General features: G+C 42.6%; 2 protein-coding genes across 3 annotated transcripts in view; one reads left to right on the forward strand and one right to left on the reverse strand.

Moving 5' to 3' along the window:
- WAPL (WAPL cohesin release factor) overlaps positions 1-14,032 on the reverse strand; it is a 91,477-nt gene extending 77,445 nt beyond the window's left edge. For both annotated transcript variants that reach the window (XM_043596768.1, XM_043596767.1), the window contains exons 1-2: positions 13,925-14,032; positions 10,645-11,165 (exon numbers count right to left, since the gene is read on the reverse strand). In XM_043596768.1, the coding sequence (XP_043452703.1) occupies positions 10,645-11,143 (499 nt within the window). In that variant the 5' untranslated portion in view covers positions 11,144-11,165; positions 13,925-14,032. The remainder of the gene's footprint in view (positions 1-10,644; positions 11,166-13,924) is intronic.
- On the forward strand, positions 12,696-18,148 carry LOC122492617 (formin-like protein 3). Its single transcript, XM_043596111.1, has 3 exons — positions 12,696-12,758; positions 13,780-14,851; positions 17,788-18,148. Exons 1-2 carry the CDS (start codon positions 12,696-12,698, stop codon positions 14,728-14,730), a joined length of 1,014 nt encoding a protein of 337 aa, XP_043452046.1. The 3' UTR covers positions 14,731-14,851; positions 17,788-18,148.
- The last annotated feature ends 4,014 nt before the right edge of the window (positions 18,149-22,162 follow it).

A 22,162-nucleotide genomic window follows, 5' to 3' on the forward strand; every position in this document is an offset into this window, starting at 1 on the left:
AAAACTGCCATCAGAAAATTTGGTTCTAAAGACACCATGCTTCTCATCTGTTTCTCTGGGTCATGATCCAAAATGTAAACTCATCTTGTCATCTACCTTCTCCCAAACACTTTAATACTCAAAATGTATCCGTACTTCTTTCCAATCTCAAAATCCAACAACCAACTGCCATCACCACCCAAACCCTTAAGTCTAAATCACGCAGGACTCAGTGATCAGCACACTCACATATACCTGGGGGTTCATTCCCTCTACCACTTCCGGGCCCTAGCTGAACCCTGACTACATACATATGCCTCTTACCCTGCAGCCCCTTTCAGTATCTGAGAGTAGGATGCTTTGGGGTCACTAGTATGCTGACTCTCCAGAGACTTTTTATAAAACTATTCCTACTCCACCCTCTTATAAAAGCCCATCCTTTTGAGGCTTGTGTCACTTAGCTAGTTACCCTCTAATCTTCCCCAAACTCGTCATTTAACAACCTCTTATTCTTCATTTAAGGGTTTTACATAGGATTTATAACCTATCCCTCATGCCAGTCTTGCTAGCATCCTGAATTCCATCAAATCCCAATCCCCTGACCTCACAGTTCTTTAAGCTTCTCCCAAAGACAGTCTTCTACATTCCAGCTCAGCCACCAGTTCTGTTTCACCCAGAAACTTGTCATGTCCTAGAAGGCTTCACCTCTTAAATATTAAAATCTAGTAACTCACTTCTCAATCACAACCTACCAACTATCCAACCTGTTCCAGTAACCCCATTCCTGACTTTTATTTAACAAGACTCTCGGGGGGCGCCTGGGTGGCTCAGTTGGTTGAGTGGCCAACTTCAGCTCAGGTCATGATCTCACGGTCCATGAGTTCGAGCCCTGCGTCGGGCTCTGTGCTGGCAGCTGGGAGCCTGGAGCCTGGAGCCTGCTTTGGATTCTGCGTCTCCCTGTCTCTCTGCTCCTCCCCTGCTTGTGCTCTGTCTCTCTCAAAAATAAATAAATGTTGGAAAGAATTAAAAAAAAAAAATAAGACTCAGTATACTGACCTCTCTTCTTTCCTTTCTCCTATCCACCAGCCTTGTCCAACTCCTAAACGTTTTAAATTTCAGAATCATTTCACTCACTCTGGACAATACCCTAAATTCTTTCTTCTCTACCTGTTCACACCACATCTTGTCAGACAAAAATGACAATCCAGGAAAATTCTAATTTTCCTATCTAATATTCTACATTCTGTGCAGGTTCTGGCTAACAGGGCCTACTAAAGCAGCGGGGGGAGGGGGGGGGCGTGTTTGCACTCACAGTGAGGTAAGTGACCATAAATTTTTAATGATACAAACTTCATTAAGGCTTCACTGACGTCCAGAAATTCTCTCTATACAGCTCCTGCTTCCATTTTCTGCAACACCTGTTTGAACACTTTATCCCTCCACTCTAGCCCCCACATTTCCTTGCCCTTATCTTCCTTTCAGGGATAATCTCTTCTATCATTTCATGGGGGAAAATAATGTCTTCATCCATAAAACCACTCTATCTTCCATCCTTTCACTAAGCTCACATTCTCATCCATCTTTCCTCCTACCCAGCAAACATGGTTCCCTTCTTCCAAGACCAATCTCCCCACCTTGTGCTTTGAATCCTATGCTCTAAGGCTCTACTTTGCAATCAAACCTTCCAGAAACCCTCATCACCTCATAACTTTTCAGAACCTCTCTTCTCCCCTTCAAATATCTTTAATAAGTTGTGTACACTTGCTACTCCCATATCCTGTGTACTCACTACTCAGACTGTTCCAACCCAAGCTGCACACTCCAATGCCAATTCTGCAGTCCTCATTCTTGTTGATTTTGCAAGTAGCATTCCAATTCAGTTGATCCTTCATGAACACCTTTCTACTGGCTTCTATAAAATACCACTGGCTCAATTTTCCTACTGGTGCTCTAGCTGCCTCTATTCAATTTTCTAATCTAGTTTTTTTTTCTTCTTCTCTCCATCAATTAAGTATAACAAGTTCTTCATAGTTCAGTGCTTTCTCCTCTTATATTCTCCTTAATGACTTCACCTAATCCTATAATTTCAAGTAACATTTACATGCTGAATCTCAAATTTATCATCTCCAACCAAGTCTTATCTACGTTCATACCGGCATACCCTATGCCTCACAAATGTCTCAAATCCAATGTGCCCAAACCTACACTGATGAACCTGCCCTCAAAACATCCCCTTATCTTGGGGCACCTGGGTGGCTCAGTCAGTTAAGGTCTGACTTCGGCTCCGGTCATGATCTCACAGTTGCTGAGTCTGAGCCCCGTGTCTGGTTCTGTGCTGACAGCTCGGAGCCTGGAACCTGCTTCAGATTCTGTTTCCCACCCCCCCCTCTGCCCCTCCCCCATTCGCACTCTGTCTCTCTCTCTCTCTCTCAAAAATAATAAACATTAAAAAAGTAAGTCCCCTTATCTCAATACCACCATCTGCTCACATGTTCACATTAGATAACTGAGAGACATTCTTAATGTCTCCTTCTTCCTCACTGTCCACGCCACTAAGCTCTGCTACTTTCATGCTTGCTCAGTGTAGCAGTAGGTCCCAACTTAAGGGTCAGCTTTGGGGGACCTGGGGGGCTCCGTTGGTTAAGCATCTGACTCTTGATCTTGGCTCGGGTCAGGTCTCACGGTTAATAAGATCGAGCCCCATGTCAGGCTCTGTGCCGACAGCATAGAGCCTGCTTGAAATTCTCTTTCCCTCTCTCTGCTCCTCACCCACTCTCACTCTCTCTCAAAAAAAACGAGTAAACTTGAAAAAAAAGTTGAAACACTGTTACAAAATTTTTAAGAAGTCAGCTTTGCCCCTATCCCTCACTCAGACCATACACTCTTAAAGGACCCCACATTTTTCTTTTCTTTTTTTTAAAGTTTATTTATGTAATCTCTACACCCAATTTGGGGCTTAAACTCACAGCCCTGAGATCAAGAGTCCCATGCTCTTCCGACTGGACCAGCCAGGCACCCCAGATCCTATATTTTTCTGTAATTTTCAGCACACTTCTTCTCTATTCAATCTCTGTCTTGCCCACTAGAATGTGAATAAGGCAAAATCTCGTTCATTGACATACATGAGCATTCAGCATACACAGGACACTAAAATAATAGCTGAATGGCTGGAAGGAAAGCAACCCCCAGACTTCCCTATGAACAAATTCATCCTCCTCTACCATCAGCGCTCTGGGAAAGTTGAGGACTGTTTCCTGGAGTCAAAGATTGGGCAAGAAAAATGTGTGAATCACCTGGCTCTAAATTCTAAAAATATGGAATGCATATGGAAAATCTCTGAAAAGCATCAAGTGTTGTACAAATGTGTTGTCACTGTTTTAAAAGCAGTTATTACCAGCAGAAATCAGTAACTCCATTCCCAGAGGGCATGGACTATGCTTACAGTTTCTACATACTACCTCCTATGGCTGGTATTCAACCTGGATCCGAGAAGAAACTTGTCAGTGGTCACGTGCACTTTTGTTATTGCTCAGACCTTGAAAATAATCCTCCTTTTGGGCGCCTGGGTGGCTCAGTTCATGATCAGGTCATGATCTCGTGGTTCATGAGTTCGAGCCCCACGTCAGGCTCCGTGCTGACAGCTCGGAGCCTGAAGTCTGCTTCCGATTCTGTGTCTCCCTCTCTCTCTCTGCCCCTCCCTTGCTCATACTTTGTCTCTCAAAAATAAGTAAATGTTAAAAAAAAAAAAAAAATTTCCTAAAAAGAAAATAATCCTTTTACTAAGAAAATATTTTACAAGAAATTAAAGTTCTGGGGCACATGGCTGGCTCAGTCAGAAAAGCATGTGCCTCGATCTCAGGGTTGTGAGTTCAAGTCCTATGATGGGTGTAGAGATTACTAAAAAAAAAATAAACTTTAAAAGAAATTAAAATTCTACTCATAAACAAAATTTAAAATTACAGTGTCTTTCAGAATTTGCATACTAAATTTCCATTTTTATAATACATATCGCAAAAAATGAAAAAAGTAAATACTTATTACTTGTAAAAATAAGATCAGTTTTATTTGCTAAGTATTATAATTACTTAGGCCACATTTCTTTTAAGTTTGTTTATTTATTTATTTAGAAAGAGCAAAAGCAGGGGAGGGGCAGAGAGGGAGGGAGGGAGAGAGACTCTCAAGCAGAATCTGAGCTGTCAGCATACAGCCCCACACAGGGCTCAATCTCATAAACTATGAGATCATGACTTGAGCCGAAATCAAGAGTCAGACACTTAAAGGACTGAGCCACCCAGGCACCCCAGGCCACAATTTTTATTGAAAAGAAAATTATTCAGGGTCACCTGGTGGTTCAGTTGGCTGAACGACTGACTCTTGATTTCGGCTTAGGTCAAAAGGTGCTTGGGATTCTCTTTCCCCTCCCCTGCTTGCTCATAAGTGTGCTCTCCTCTCAAGATAAATATTTTTTTTAAAAAGAAAATTATTTAAATAGAGGCAAGAGGGAATCAAATGTGTTCCTATTAATTATCTCCAACGCCAAGATAAAACTAAAACTGTACAGTGACACTGTTATTTTTTTTTTTAATATACGAAATTTATTGTCAAATTGGTTTCCATACAACACCCAGTGCTCATCCCAAAAGATGCCCTCTTCAATACCCATCACCTACCCTTCCCTCCCTCCCACCCCCTATCAGCCCTCAGTTTGTTCTCAGTTTTTAAGAGTCTCTTATGCTTTGGCTCTCTCCCACTCTAACCTCTTTGTTTTTGTTTTTGTTTTTTTTCCCTTCCCTTCCCCCATGGGTTTCTGTTAAGTTTCTCAGGATCCACATAAGAGTGAAAGCATATGGTATGTGTCTTTCTCTGTATGGCTTATTTCACTTAGCATCACACTCTCCAGTTCCATCCACGTTGCTACAAAGGGCCATATTTCATTCTTTCTCATTGCCACGTAGTATTCCATTGTGTATATAAACCACAATTTCTTTATCCATTCATCAGTTGACAGACATTTAGGCTCTTTCCACAATTTGGCTATTGCTGAGAGTGCTGCTATAAACATTGGGGTACAAGTGCCCCTATGCATCAGTACTCCTGTATCCCTTGGGTAAATTCCTAGCAGTGCTACTGCTGGGTCATAGGGTAGGTCTATTTTTAATTTTTTGAGGAACCTCCACACTGTTTTCCAGAGTGGCTGCACCAGTTTGCATTCCCACCAACAGGTGACACTGTTATTTTAAATGTAAACCTCTAAATATGATAAAATTAAGTTCATTCACATCAGAATACAGAAGAGAACACTTTGTTTCTTGAATCTTCTACTAGTAATCTAAGTTATTCACTGAACTGTGATTTACCCTCTATAAAATGGAAACAAAGCCTGACTTACATAGTTCTGATTAAGAATCAATTGATATATAAGATATAAGAGCTCAACACAAAAGTAGGAACTACATAAATAATCGGTCTCATTACTTCCCTTAAAAGAATTTTAGGTCTGACATATACATTCTAAACAACAAATATGTCCAATACCTAAATGAGGGTTAGGAGCTCTTGGTGATGCTACACTTTCAGAATTCTTTACTAATTCTCATTAGTGGTACCTGAGTGGCTCCGTTGGTTCAGTGTCTGACTTTGGTTCAGGTCATGATCTCACAGTTAGTGAGTTTGAGCCCCGTGTCGGGCTTTGTGCTGACAGCTCAGAGTCTGCAGCCTGCTTCAGATTCTGTGTCTCCCTCTCTCGCTGCCCTTTCCCTGCTCGCTCACTCGATCTCTCTCTCAAAAATAAATAGACATTAAAAATTAAAAAAAAAAAAACCCTCATTAATCATCTGTACTTTATCCAATGCGCAGATGAAAATCTCATCTCACCTCACAAGTTCCTGGGCTACTTTAAGTTTTCAGGAATAGAACAATTTATTTCCCTTTCCTAAAATCATCTTCAGGGGTGGCTCAGTCAGTTAAAGGTCTGACTTAGGCTAGGCCATGATCTCACGATTTGTGATTTCGAGCCTTGTGACAGGCTCTGACAGCTCAGAGCCTGGAGACTACTTCGGATTCTGTGTCTCCCTCTCCCTGCCCCTCCCCCACTCGTTCTCTCTCCCCCTCTCCCTCTCTCAAAAATAAACATTCAAAAAATAATAATCATCTTCAGTTCTAAATCAAAGTTCTTAAATTCCTGACAATAATATCCCTAACACACAAACACTTAGTACAGCTTTAAGCAAATGGAAAAAATGCACTGGCTACAAAACCAGTCATGCAAATTAAGAGCCTATGCAGTAGTTATCTCAATATTTGGCAAGATGTGTAGACTGAATCCCAGCTGGCTGGCAAGGAAAGTGTGCCAAGTGGAAATATAAGTCTTTGCATACTTTATTCTAGAGTCCAGATTAAAAACCTGTAGCAGAAAGCACAAAGATAGAAAATGGAAGTAGCCTCATATAAAAGGCAAGAGAGGGGCGCCTGGGTGGCGCAGTCGGTTAAGCGTCCGACTTCAGCCAGGTCACGATCTCGCGGTCCGTGAGTTCGAGCCCCGCGTCGGGCTCTGGCTGATGGCTCAGAGCCTGGAGCCTGTTTCCGATTCTGTGTCTCCCTCTCTCTCTGCCCCTCCCCCGTTCATGCTCTGTCTCTCTCTGTCCCAAAAATAAATAAACGTTGAAAAAAAAAATTAAAAAAAAAAAAAAAAAAAAAGGCAAGAGAAACCTTTCATCCTTAATGCACACAGCCCTGGATACCACACTTTACAGAATATTCCAAGATCTCTTAAAAGGACAAAACTTTAGGTACTGCTAACAGTCATTTTTAAGTGGTAAAGCTGTTTGAGAACTCAACTTAAAAGCAATTACAACTAAAGTATTTGCACATAAAATAAGAATCTGCATTAAAATAATCCAGGGATTAGAGAATAGGAAGTGGAAAGAGTAGTGTGTAGAGTAGATAAAATAAGGTTTGCCATATATTGACAACTATTGAAGCTGATATAAGTTTTTTATTTTTTAAATCAAGAGTTAGGACATTAAAAAAATTTTTTTTATCTCTATTTTTGCGGGGGGTGGGGAGAGACAGAGTGTCAAGCAGGGAGGAACAGAGAGAGGGTGACACAGAATCCAAAGCAGGCTCCAGGCTCCAAGCTGTCAGCACAGAGCCTGATGCAGGGCTCGAACTCAACGAACTGTGTGTGAGATCATGACCTGGGCCAAAGTCAGACGCTTAACCAAATGACTGAGCCACCCAGGTGCCCCAAGAGTTAGGACATTTTAGCAACTCAATCCTTCTCTGCAGTTCTCATTCACAGTTTATAATCTAGATTCTGGTTCTCATACCCATCAAAAATCTATCTGGAAAATGGCAACCATAATACATTTTATCATAACCTTATTCTGTGTTTCCTCTTCAAATGAGCCACAGTTTTTAAAAGTAATACCTGGTATAAAATATTTTACCTATAATTTTAAAAGTAGCTAAAAATTAACCACATATTCCCCTGTAGAGAAAGAGATGCACTTTAAAACTTGATGCCAGGAGAAATTTTTACAGTAAATTTGAGCTTGGATAAGCCCTTTTCACCGAAATAATATAATTTTACAGTGAAAATGATCTGAAGGAGCAGGCACTTCCCACAGGAAGGATACAATGGAACTTAGCTACTACACTATGAACAAACTACAATAAAATTTCTCAAAGGCTCTTTCTTGAATAAAGTGTGTAAAAACGACCTGCAAGGGTTTTCTGAGACATTACATGTACAAGCAGTTTCATCTTAAGTCCAAAACATTATCATTCTCGAAGAATCTTTAATCCAAAAAGACCCCCTTTATCAAAAATTTAAGTTTAGTAGGGTGCCTGGGTGGCTCAAGTCGCTTAAGTATCCTTTTGGCTCAGGTCACAATCTCACGGCTTGTGTGATGGAGGACCGCATTGGGCTCTGTGCTCATTGGGCTCTGTGCTCACAGCGTGGAATGTGCTTGGGATTCTCTCTCTCTCTGTCCCCGCCCCCCCACCAAATAAATAAACATTAAACACAATTTTTTTTTCACAAATTTAAGTTTCTAACTTCTATTTCTAAACTTCAATTACAACCAGAAGGCTTCTTTCTGAATGAGAGTAACGGCAGTAACAATAAGACAGTAATGCAAGAGTCTAGATATAGGGAAACGCCCAAATGTTAGAGGGGAGGGGGAATGAAAAGCAAGGTCATACCATGTAAAAATATTTCCAAAACTATAACCAACTTATAAAAACCTATAAATGGTTTTAAGACCTCAGAACTACAACTACCATGAGAACTAAAAGCACTCCTTCAAAGTTCCCTTCTTATCCTACAGGGGGCTGCTAGGGTTGCTGCAGCTCTAGGTGGCCAAGGGAAAGGAGAAAAAAATGTTCATAGTGCTACCCCATTCCCTTTACACTAAGGATGACCTGTGAAGGAGGAAGAGGGATAAGATGTTCCTGAACATCTATCTGTATTTTAGTACCCGTTTTCTACTCATAAAACCATTACCATGCAGTTTGGATTCCTTAAGTCCACAGTATCAGCATTAGAACTACAATTTAGCTTTATCAGACTGGGAAGCTAATATCTCATTTCTACAGAAAACTGTTTCCAATTCCCACCAAACAACTTCAAATGGCAGTTTGGACATACACAGATGTATATGCAATATAAGCAACTTCTATCTATGTAGATTTAATTTCCAAGTTTCTATTGTCCCTCTACCTAAACACTTTGCCTGCTAGTGATGCCCAGTTCTCCAAAAGTTAGCACTTGGGGAAGCTGTGTCTGCCTTCTTGACCAGTTTCGCCACTTCCTCAGCCTCACGTTCCTTCCTCCAGCCTATCTGCCCCCACTGTGGATTAACTATCAGAGGACAAGACAGCAGTAAGAATACTGGATAACACAATTGGAACAGCACTCTCATAGCCTATCACAGTGGAGGTAATGTAGTATGTGCTCAATATGTTGAAAATCAATAAATGAATATCATTCCAAATCTGCCACTAGCCAACCTTGGACAGTCACTTGACCTCTTTGAGCCTCATCTGTACAGTAAGGAGAACTGAGTTAGTTTATTTTGGTTCAACAGTCCTGTGACTTGTAATACATGCTTAGAAGCTGAATTGGGAAAGTTTTTAAGCTGTTTTTTATTTTTTTTAATGTTTATTTATTTTTGACAGAGAGAGTGAGTGCAAGCAAGGGAGGGGCAGAGACAGAGGGAGACACAGAATCTGAATCAGGCCACAGGATCCAAGCTGTCAGCACAGAGCCTGATGTGGGCTTGAACTCACAAACTGAGAGATCATGACCTGAGCTAAAGTCAGACACTTAACCGACTGAGCCACGCAGGAGCCCCTAAGCTGGTTTTTTTTTTTTTAAGTGAAAGATTAACCTAACCTTAAGTTTTGAACAATGTGTCAAGAGAAATGTGGGCAAAGCATAAGGACAGCCAAATCAGAATTAACCAAGAGGATCAAGGGAATGACAATAACAGCTGGCTCAATCTCTCATCCAAGGGTGAGAAAGAGTGAAAAATGTCCAGCACTTTTAGTAAAACTATGCAAGGCAAAGTCTTTTATTATATTGTTTGAGGCACTTACATTAAGCCTCGAGGACAAACTCCTCTTGAGAATTCAGTACTAGGAAAGTTTTGTCTTTACTTCCTTTCAAAATATGAGATCTATATAACCTTTCATATCACCAAACTTTGCCAAGAAGTCGGAAACTAAGGTCTGTTTTTAACTACAGTGCCATCCTTGTCCTATTGCTAATAAAGCAAGCACACGGTCTCTCCTGCTACCTCCAAGCTTAGTTCTTTAGTGTTTCAGTTAATTGCACTTTTACCGTTTACCCGAAGTCTCAAATCCTTTACGAAGGGAGTAGAGGTAAAACGGATAAAATGTTATTTTTCGAATGAACCCTAGATGCCAGATTTACAAATTAACACTTTAAAAATACAACTGGTTTTGTGGATTAAAATCTATTAATACAAGTTGCTACTGGCACCAGACTCCACAAATCTCAAGTTGCAATGAAGTTCAATTCCTCAATGTTTCCACAATACCTCCTTAATCTTTCTAAACTAGTTCTGAAAAAAAGTCTAACACTCCTAAACCTAATCCTCATTGTAAATGCTCATCTCATTTTCATTATCAGTAACAATACAAATCTTCCCCACTAATGTAAGATACTGTGTCATCCTAACACAACAAAAAGACATGTTTCTTACTAGAAATGGAGTTGGGGAGGAAGGAAAAACTGTTCCCAAAATGCACCACAAGTAACAGTATGGAAACATTAATATCCAAGCTGCTTAAGTAAAATTTCAACCCCCAATTGGTTTCTTTAAAGTTTTTAAGTCTCTTCTACAAATTATCTAAAGCCCCCATTAATCACAAATGCAGGAAGAAAACCCAAGCAGCAGGATATTTTAGAATTTAAAGCATTTAATAACTAAATGGCATACACAAAGGTCTCCTGGCTCAGAATAAAGAAATTCAAGGGGTGCCTGGCTGGCTCTGTCAGAAGAGCATCCAACTCTTGATCTCAGGGTCATGAGTTCAAGCCCCATGAGTCAAGTTGGGTATAGAGATCACTTAACTAAAAAAAAAAAAAAAAGAGAGAAGAGAGAGAGAGAGAAAGAAAGGAAGGAATTAAAAACTTACCTGAAGTCATTAATTTAGCACAGCTACTTTTGCTTGCATCATCTTCTAAGATTCGGTTTGTGCTCTTTTCTTTCCCAACCAAAGTTTCTTCCAAATGTAAGCATTTATCAGACCCAACACTGTCTTCACCAACTGCATGACTAATTTTGCTATTAGCTTCAAGTACAGAAGTGACATCTTCCAGCTGAGCAGCTTCACTAGATTCTGAATGAGAGGAACCCTTACCCTGGGCTAAATTCTTTGAAGAAACTGGTAGAGACTCATCATCACTATCAAATCCAAAAGGATCTCCAGTATTTTCTTCTTCCACCTTAGGTTTCTTCGGAATTTCTTGGATATCTGGTTTGAAATTGGGCCTCTTCTGCCCTAATTTAGCCATAAATGTTGTCTCTCCCCATTTTGTGCTAAGGGTGGTCCGTTTGTTGGAAAAGACTTCATCAAATTTTGAACTGCCATTTCCTCCTTTCCTACTGTAGGTTTTCCCAAATCTGGATGTCATTTTGACACCTGTTTCATATTCTCTGTGGGGGGGGGGGGGGGGGGGGAAGAAAAGAAAATATACAATCACCAAACACTTAACAAGCGTTAACACTGAATATAAAAATAACCCAGGGATTGTCCCCCATGGGGGCTTTTCAATAGTCAAGATACAAACTTTAAAGATGGCTGAATACATACAGGGAAGGTGTATAAAGAGAGGGGCTCATTTTTTTATTCTACATACTTCCGTATCTAATTTTTTTTTTATAATGAGTACATAGTCATACACTTACAAAGTAAGCAAGCATAAGGATTAATCAACTTATCCACAAAACCAACTTACGAGTGGAATATCCATTTTTTTTTTAAATTTCAAATGAATCTATGTACTATTCTCATAAATATCACTTTTACCTTAAGAAAATAATCTGAATAGGGTCATTACTCCTATAAAATCTTATGCACAAAATGTTAATTTTTTTCAGTATCTCAGAATTATCAAATAATTGACTCAATTAGATCTTGAAATGTCAAAGCATTTATTCATAGGAGGGGGGAAAAAGTCGGGAAAATGGTGCTACTTTCTTATGTATTAGAACCTGCAGCCTTTCATACAATCTTAAAGACCCTGATCCTTGGTCTAATGTAGTTTAAACTGTGACTTGAAAAATATTCTCTAGTCGGTCATCTCCCTAATCACAAAAAAACGTATTCTATCTTCTTTGTCTTCATCTGCAGAGTTACGTTTTCTGAAGCTGGTGAATTCCAGCATATTACACCAGTCTGCTGACTATTAAATGAAGCAACAGAAACCTGTAAATTTTCCTCTTTGCTTTATAAAGGATAAGTGGACTCATCTGTTGTATCTACATAATAATAAGTACTATACAAAAAAAATTCAAAATAGTAAATCAAAAGAATAAAACACTTTTTAAAGTAACAGTACTTCTTAAACACTATCAATTCTTATCATTTCCTACACTTTGACCTCTTAAAGTTTAAATGTCAATTTATTAAATATACCCAAAAAAGATCACTGTCTAGATTTGGGGGAAAAAAGCTTCATAATTTGAAATTTAAAATATGACAAGTAGAATAATATTTGACTTCTACTCTTGAATACGTTTTGGTCTATACTTTAAACATATTTTTCCTTTACTAACTTAAACTCTTACAACTTATGTCACTATAAACTTAGTTTTATGTATATTCAATAATGATTTTCCTCTCTCGTGTTTGGCTAGAAACCAATTCTAATTTGACAAAGTAATAACTTAGTCATCATACAGATCTGCATTAAGAAAAAATAGTGTGAAGACCTTTTAAAATGTCACAAAACTTTTTCCTGAGATCTACTGTAGATTGACACTAAAGAATCTTTGGCTTTCCTGTTAGGTCCAGTCTAAACAAAACTAAGTATATTTAGCAGCTGCAAGAACAAAAGAAAAAAGTCATTTCATTCCTTCAAGAATTTAAAGCCCTCATCTACAGACCTACATTTACATGTACACCAACAAAGCTGGAACATTTTGTATACACTCACAAGGTAACCACCTAAAAATGCTGACTAAATGACACACCAAAAATTTAGACTTGAGCTTTGGGCCCGCAGGAGAAAAACTGGTGGTCTTGCAGTAAAATGGTCTTGGAACCACAAAGCATTCACTGTTGCAAGTTGAAAGTCTGCAGATGAACACTTGATATGAAGGAGTTAACTATTTTAAGCGATAAGAAAATCATGCTTGTTTTTTAAGTGTCCATGTCTTTTACAATTATGTACTAAAATACTGATGAAATAATGTCAGCAATTCTCTAGCTTTAAAGGATGTGGAATGGAAAGTGTGTAGATGAAAAACTCGGTTAAGAATTAAGAACTGTTGTATCTGAGCGGCAAATACATGGGAATTCATTATGTAATATCCCCTACTTTTGATTTATTTTATAGTTTTCCATGTCTGTTTTGTAAAGTCACTAGACATACTATCGCGATAACATTATTAATGCCTAGAGTGTAAAGCACGTACAAATTAGTGAAAGAGTGCGGACACAGTTGACACACTTTAAGTATATCTCAAGTACACAAGCTATCTTGCTCAGTCAGGCTTCAAACTCCAAAGACTTTCCTAACTGAAAAGGAAAGAATGATTCACAACTAAGTCTTTACAGTCGTTGGGCCCTTGTCTCTCTGCCCAAAACCAGGTCGAATTTTCAGGAACGTGCGCTGGGATTAAAAAGTCCTCACACTTAACCCTCAACCAAGTGTAGCTTCTTTAGGACCCCCAGGGGCTTAGGGGCTTCCACCCAGGAGTGAAAGCCGGAAAGGATGAAGCTAACCACCTAGAGATTCTCACCTGGGGCGGTCGGTGCACCGGGGGGGGGGGGGGGGGGGTGGCGGGAGACGCGGTCCCCTCCCGCTGGAAGCTCACGCAACTTTTCTCCTCCCCACCCCCACCGCCAGGAACGGGATGTAGCTTCCGACGCCCCGGAAGCCTCTGCCACTGAATCCCCAGGGCAGTGTAAGGCCTTAGTGGCGGCCAGGGGTGGAGGAAAGACGGCAAAGGATTCAGGGCTGAAACCAACGCACTTGACCGCGCTTGGGGAGGGAGGCAAATCAGTGGCCGCCCGAAAGGAACTCAGAAAAAGGAAAAATAAAAGAGGGAAAAGAGAGTTCTCCAGGTCGTTCCCCTGCCCAACTTCCTCAGAGGCTGTGTGGGTGAAATAGCGAGACTTCCAGACCCCTGCCTCCCCCACCCTCCCTGGCTCCCTCCGGGCCTAGGCAGCCGCCCGAGACCTCACTTACCCTCGGCGCCTGGCGGGTGCTTTGGCCTCGGGCCGCCTCCGCCTCTCCTGCTCCCAACGGCCCACGGACGGGCGCGGGAGCCCCGCGCGAGAGAACAGGGCCGGCTTGTGCGCGAAGAGAGGCAAGGGGCTCCGCCACCGTCAGAACCCGCGACTCCGCTCTGGGTAAATAGGAAACCCGGTGGAGGGAGGGGGGGGGAGCGGCGGCACCGCAACTTCCCTCCCCGCCTTGAGCGCCGCCGGCCGGGCCCGGGCCTAGGCCTCCCTGGCCGCCGCCGCCAGAGCAGGTACCGGAGCCCGCTACGTGCCCCCGCTAGGCCGCCGCCGCCTCCTGCGCCGCCGCTTCCGCCGGTGAATGGTCAGCGCTGGAGTTTGAACAGGGCCCTGAACCATCTCAACGCCATTTGCGCTCCCGGCCCCCACCTCCTTCCTCCAACAGCCGCTCGCTCCGTCACTCCGCTTCCCACAGGCCCCGCGCGGCCGTCCGACCCCGCAGCCAATCGCGCGGCCGCTTACTCAAACCGCCGCGCAGGCGCTGCTCCCCGCATGCTCCGGCGCCCGCCATTGGCCCGGCCGCAGCGCCCGACGGGAGTTGTAGTCCGGGTCCGCGAGGGCGCTATGCTCGCGGCTAGGCGCGGGAGCCGGCGGCGGGAGGAGCGGTTGTGGCGGGCTTTCCCCGCCCGGGCTCGGGATCCCGTTGCAGCTCCTGACCACGCCGGGAGACGCAGGTGCCGCCAGGGAGGGCCGGGGGCGCAGTGCAGGCAGCTGTGTCAATCGTTTCCCCTCCAGGGACTCGCCCGTGTCTAGGGACGGTGGGTTGTGCAGCTGCGCCAGGCCTGCTGGGGCCGTGGCCTGGGAGCGCGGAGGCGCGGAGTTCGCGGCTGGAAACCGCCCTCTACCCGGCCTGGCGAGTGCTGACCCGACGCAGGTAACGGCTGCGGGAACTGGGAAGCCCGGGGCACTGGGCACCTAACGCCGCGATGTCGGCTTCGGCGCTTGAATGCTCCCGCGACCCCTCCGCTCATACTTTCATAGTTCTCCGGTCTGCCCTGCACGCGTTAAGAGAGACCCCAAGAATACTGGATAGTATTATCGTTAACTTTGTTGTGTGTAATAACGCTAACGTGGTTATGTAAGAATTTTTTTTAAAAGTCTGAAGTTTTGACGGGTAAAAGGATTATGACTCTGGGATTTACTTGAAAATAACCGACCGAGGGAGAATAAAGCCAGTAGGGTGTTTTTCCATTGTTGTGTGATGCGTACACAAGGGTTGATTATTCCAGTCTCACTAACGTTTCTGAAATTTTCCATAAATGAAAAATTTCGAGAATTGAACCAGTGATTGCCTCTGGGGAGGACAGGGAGGTGGGAGATTGATGGGAGAAAAGAGTTAATTTTACACTACGCTCCTTTGTGGTCTTTGGGTTTTGGTTTTGTTTTCTTCGGGTCAATGTATTGATTATCAAAGTTGGAAATTTGGATGGGGGGGATTTTTTTTTTTAAGGCTGCCGTGGGAAAACAGCGTTCTAAAAAGTAGCACAATCGTTTCGTGCTGAGAGGTGCATGATTCATCTGGCTTGGACGGCCCAGCTGTTTGGTGGGCGGTTAATGGAGATACACCTGGGAAATTAGGAAACTAATTGCTTCTAGTGAAAAGCCCTCCCCTTCTTCCGCAAATGGATGATTTGCCTTGAATGCACCCAGAAGTTAACCGGGTTCCTCCAAGTATATTCAGGAAACTCTGAGTCAAGAAAAAATAGTTAAGATATCCTGCAGCCCTTCGCACTAGAAATTTAAGGTGGATTTTAGCATGGCTGAACTGTTTTACTTTTGCCCTACTGTTTACAAAATGTATATTCTGACATTTAAAGTTTCCCAAATATTGTAACAGTACTTTTTCTTGATAAATCAACTTTTGATAGCTTATGTGACTGGAAGTTATAACAGGTCTGTGCATTCCACTGTGGGCAGTATGTGCATGGCTTGTATTTGGGTCAGTTTTGTCTTTTCATTTTTTTTATTTTTTTAAAGGATTTATGTTGAGAGAGCCAGCAAGCGTGAGTGGGGGAGGGGTAGAGGGACAGAGAGAGTATCCCAAGCAGGCTCTGACCTATCTGTTCAGAGCCTGACTAGGGGGTTGGAACTCACCAACCATGAGATGATGACCTGAGCAGAAACCAAGAGGTGGACACTTAACCGGCTGAGCCACCTAGGCATCTCAGTTTTGTCTTTTTTTTTTTTTTTTTTTTTTTGCTTGTTTATTTTTGAGAGAAAGAGGGAGACAATCTGAAGCAGGCTCCAGTCTCTGAGCTGTCAGCACAGAAGCCGTATGTGGCGCTTGAACCCATGAACAGCAAGAGCCAAAGTCAGTCGCTTAACCAACTGAGCCTCCCAGGCGCCCCCCACTTTTGTCTTCTTAAAAAAATCAGCATAGGATCTTATTTTATCAGTTTCTTCAGAGATTGTAAGCAGAGGTGCAAGCTGCACTTACTATAATTATTTAGATGACAGAGTACTGGGTGCTAATTAAGGGGTCATTATCATCAGAGGCAAAGGCTAAGATCAAAAAGCCGAAAGTGGTGCAGAGATGAGACCATTGCAAGATCTTCCTGTGGAAGAGTGCTGTGAACCCTCCTGGACCAAAGGATGCATTTTTTATGACCTAGCCTGGTTACTTGGCTGGGTCAGTGACTCCACATGAAGCTTAAATAGAAGAGTTAATTTTTTATAGAAAGAGATAATCCGTGGAGCCCATTTAGGGGCTTCTTGTGCAGTAGTTGTGTTATTGGAGCTTAGTGGAGTTAAATTTTTGCTGCTCAAAGAGTGATCCCTAGTCAGCAGCATGGCATACCCTGGAAGCTTAGTGGAAATGTGGAATCCCTGTCCCCAACTCCACTGAATCAGAATCTGCATTTTTAACATGATTCACCGGGTAACTGGCCCGCACGTTAAAGGTCAACGGGCCCTGATTTTTGAAGTACACCTATAGCCTTTGACAGAAGTCTAATCTTTTTTGTTAAGATGGGGGAAAGGAGGAAGAGAAAACATTAAGAACCTATTATACATCCGGTACGATGCCAGCCTCTTCATTTGCATCCCTGCCTGTTATCCCTGTTTTACAGGTGAGGAAATTGAGAGGTTGGCATTTGCTCAACGTATGGTAACTAATAAAGAAATCAAACTTTTTCTTGAACATTGGATATCCGTTATTATAGACATTGTTGAATCTGGTAGAAAATGGTACGTGATTTGAAGAGTAGGAAAGTGTGTGTGTGTGTGTGTGTGTTTAGTCTGTGGAAGCTTAGTATATTAATACTGAAGAGAGCTGTGCTGCGGCTCTCTGCTCTCCTGTGCCTCACACTAAAGACTGCCTACGCCAGGGCCCCTTCTGGAGACAGTTCGGTCTCTGGGCCTTCAGGCCACACCACTCCCTTTACCTTTTACCTCCCTGATTCCAGTGAGGCAAGTGAATACCCTGAAAGCCCCACTCCATTCCAGTGTCGTGGCCCTGAGTCCCACACCAGAGTGAGCAATGTGGACTCCAGTATGAATAACACGTGGGAAAGCAGGTTTTTGGATGTTGTTGGTGGTTTTCCTTTGGTTTTCTTAGTTCCCTCAACTTATACTCTGCCACCTGCCTATCCCCATCCCCCACCCTCTCTCCCTGCACCCCCCCCCCATTGGTTCACTTCACTTCATTCAAATCTGCTTCACGCACATATTATTAGGTAGCAAATAAGGGCTTTTTTGTTTGCTAGAATGCCTCCGTGTCTGATGTCTGATTTTTCTCCCCCATTAAATTATGTTTATGGCAGAGACTAAAATCATAGATCTGAACCACACTTGTACCCTTTGATGCTACAGGCTGCCCTCCTGCGTGCTGCCTGGAGGAGGGTAGAATCTCCACTACCTTGAGCTCCATCCACTCAGGTGGACTCATCCTTTGCTTCAGTGGAAGAAAGAAAATCCTGCCAGGAAAACTAATAGAAGAATCTGTTGTGCCATTGTTGGGTCTCTGTTGCAGCCAGGACATGAGAACTGTCAGAACTGGAATTGCTAAGTAGAACTGTGTAATCTTTTTCTCATAATGTGTAGTACAATGTATCACAACTTTCAAAATTCACTTCAGAGAGCTTGAAGTCAGAAATGTCCACACTGGTTACAGGAAATGTTTCCTTGTTTTAGGATGGGGAATCAGAATTTATAATAAAAATTATAAATCATACACTTGCACGTTGTGGTGATTGTATTACAGTGCCCTACAAAATGAGGGCCAGGCCCTGCCCTTACCTCCCTGACACTTCCCAAACCTTTCTGTTCTGCCCAGTATGGAAAAGGAACTTTTCAATCAATCTCCCATGGACCAGCCTGTTTTATTTATTTATTTTTTAATGTTTGTTTATTTTTGACAGAGAATCCCAAGCAGGCTCCGTGCCGTTGGCACAGAGCCCAAGGCGGGGCTCAGACTCCCAAACCATGAGATCATGACCTAAGCCAAAATCAAGAGTCAGACACTTGACCAACTGAGCCACCCAGGTGCCCGAACCTATTTTAAATTGTAACACCCCACTCCCAAATGCTATTTCTACTTTATTTTTCTTCAGGGCATTTATCTCATCTAACATATCTAATTTTTTTGTGTGTTTATGTTACATACGTATCTTCCCTATGAGGGAAGGGATCTTTGTCTCCTCTTGTATATCCCTACCTCATGAAAGAGTGTGTAGAAATAGTAGGTGCTCAATAAATATTTAATTGCCTGCCCCCCATTTGCTTCCTTTCATGTTAGATTGTGTCTTAAAAGGAAAGTGACTTGAAACTGTCAGTAGTAGTTGACTGGGTTTTCCCAAGGGAGAGAGGAGTGCTTTCTGGACTAACCTGTTCTTGCTTTGGATAGGTTTTCATCCTGAGAATTGAGAAGATGAATACTACTATAATCACAATTGTCTTGTTTTCCAGTATAATTGGAATATGTTCTCCTGAGATGGTGACATCCTTTGGGGAATAAACTGCTGTCTTGGTAGTTGAAAAGCAAAGCAAGGAAAATTCCCTGGGGACATATTGCCTGACAAGGATTGGTACCCAGCAACCTCTAAAGGTCTGTCTGGCTACCTGACCCTTGTCTCCAAACAGCCATCTACTCCCCAGTGTCCTCACCCCTCATGTTCTATGATATTCCTCCTCCCCAACAAAAACCCTCCTGGGGCTTCCCATCGCCAAGACTAAAATCCAAAACCCATCTTATGGCCTGTAAAGCCATGGGTGATCTGGCCCCTGACTACTCCTTATCCCTCTCCATCTTACCAATCCTGCCTCTGTCTACTAGAACCTGCCAAACCTGCTCCTGCTTCAGGCCTCTCTGCTGCTGTTCCCTCCACTAGTCCTGGAGATAAGCACATGACTCACTCCCTCACCTCTTTTAGGCCTCCGCTCAGGTGTCTCCTCAGTAGTGCCTACCCTGAGGTGCTATTTAAGTTAAATCCCTCACCCTGCCAGCCCAGCACTCTCTCTCTTCTTTCCCTGTCATTTTTCTTCGTGGCAGACTTCATGTTTGCTTTACTTATTAACTTATTATTTGTTTCCTTCCGCTAGAGTATAAACTCTATGAGGACAGGGATTGTTGACTTGTTCACTGCCATGCACCTAGCACACTTAGAATAGGACCTCACACACAGAAAGTAGGCTATAAATGTTGACTGAATAGCTCATAAATTGTGTTCAACTTTTCTATATCTCCACTAGTTTTTGTGTGTACTTGACCTATCAATAAGAGTAAAAGGTACACTGAAACCTCCCAGTATAAGAGTAATTGTGTCAATTTCTCCCTGGGGTTCTATTTTTGTTTTTATACTTTGAGGATATTTTATTGGGCACACGCAAACTTAGAATTTTTTTTATAACATCCTGGTGGAATTGAAAGCCTTTTAAGTGCTTTGGGAGATTAATCACAAAAATCGCCTGAATTTTCCATCCTTCCCTGTATGCACACCTTTTGTAAAGTGACTTTGCAGCTCCTCCCAGAATCTGGGCTGGCCTTGTAACTTGGGTTGGCCCAAAGAGCATGGCAGAAGTGATAGAGTTCTGAGCTTGAGTCTTAAGGAAACTTGAACGCGCCCACATTCTTTCGTGGACCTCCGCCTCTGCCATAAGAACAGGCCTGGGCTAGCCTGCTGAAGGCTGAGACGCCACGTGGAAAAAAGCTGAGGTCATCCATGCCAGTCAACAGCCAGCAGACCCCAAACACGCAAGCCAAGCCAGGATTAGCATGGCCACCTACCTGACCTGCAGCTGCCCACAGATGTGTGTGTGAGCCCACCTGGGGCCAGGTGAACTGCCCAGCCGACTTTAGGCTCATGAACAATAACAAATAGTTCTATGTTAAGCGTCTGCATTTTGGACTGGTTTGTTACACAGCATTATCGTGGCAACAGAGAATTGATGGTTAATGCCTCCTCATTTGGTTCTCAGCCTCAGAAATGCTTTCCTGACTACCCAAACAAACTAAATCAGCCTCCCAGTCTATAATACCATGTATTATTTTCTCAGTAACACCTCACTCTCCAAAATGATTTGTTTACTTCGTTTTTCTCTGTCTCCCATACTAGACTCACCTATGTGAGGACAGAGACCTTGTCCGTTTTGTTCCCTGCTCTGTCCTCTGCACCCTGCGTGGTACTGCTCTGTCCTGCTGTGTGTGTCCACTGGACGCTGGAAATGTGGCTAGTCCAAGTTAAGATGTGCTGAAAATCTAAAATACACACTGGATTCCAAAAGCTTAGGGGCCAAAACAAAAGGATATAAAGTATCCAAATAATTTCTACAGTGATTAAATGTTTAAATGATAATATTTTAAATATATAAAGTAGAATATCTTACTAAAAATTACTCTCATCTGTTTCTTTTTACCTTTTTTAAAAAATATTTATTTTTGAGAGGGGGGAGGGGCAAAGAGAGAGGGGGACAGAGGATCCAAAGCAGGCTCTGCACCCATAGCAGAGAGCCTTATACTGGCCTCAAACCCATGAGCGGCGAGATCATGACCCAAGCCAAAGTTGGGCACTTAACCAACTGAACCACCCAGGTGCCCCTCTTTTTACCTTTGTTAAGGTGACTACTAGAAAAAACAAATTTGTGACCTGTATTATATTTCTATTGGACTGTACTGATACAGAAGTTCAGTAAATGTTTATGGAAGAAAAATATTTGTTAAAGGCTTACTGAAAGAAATGAGAAATTAAGCCACAAAAAGACATAAAAACCTTAAATACATATTACTAACAGACAGGAATCAGTCTGAAAAGTCCATGTAGCATATGATGTTCGGGAAAAGAACACTGTAGCAGTTGGTGGTTGCCAAGGGTTTACAAGGAAGAAGCTGGGAATAATGAATAGGTGACGTGTGGGGGAGTTTTTAGCGCGATGAAACGATTTTGTATGATACTGGAATGGTGGGTACATGCTATTATGCATTTGTCAAAACCCATAGAAGTGTACAAGACAAAGACTGAACCTTATGTAAACTATGGACTCTAGTTAATGCATCATATTGGTTCATTGATTGTAGCAAATATACCACACTAATTCAAGATAATAAAAATAAACTATGAGGGCAGGGATGGAAGTATGTGGGAGCTCTAATATACCCTCAATTTTTCTGTGAACCTAAAACTGTAAAAAATTTTTTTAAAGCTTTCAAAAAATGAATTCACCCAGGGCACCTGGGTGGCTCAGTTGGTTAACTGTACAAGACTTGTTTTCAGCACAGGTCATGATGTCACGGTTTGTGAGTTCTGGCCCCACATCAGGCTCTGCCTGCTTGGGATTCTCTCTCTCTCTCCCCCTCTCTCTCTGCCCCTCCCATGCTTTTGATCCCTCTCAAATAAATAAACTAAAAAAAAAAAAAAATTCACCCTTGCACAGCTACCAAATAAAACAAAAATTTAACCACTTCCCTCTTTTATTTTTTTTTTTAATTTTTAACATTTATTTATTTTTGAGACAGAGAGACGGAGCATGGACAGGGGAGGGTCAGAGAGAGAGGGAGACACAGAATCGGAAGCAAGCTCCAGGCTCTAAGCCATCAGCCCAGAGCCCGACGCGGGGCTCGAACTCATGGACCGTGAGATCGTGACCTGAGCTGAAGTCGGACGCTCAACCGACTGAGCCACCCAGGTGCCCCCCCACTTCCCTCTTTTAGAACAAGTTTGGTGACTCCCCATTGTCTACTAGAATAAGTTCA

This window comes from Prionailurus bengalensis, chromosome D2 (assembly GCF_016509475.1).
Source record: "Prionailurus bengalensis isolate Pbe53 chromosome D2, Fcat_Pben_1.1_paternal_pri, whole genome shotgun sequence".
Lineage (NCBI taxonomy): Eukaryota > Metazoa > Chordata > Mammalia > Carnivora > Felidae > Prionailurus > Prionailurus bengalensis.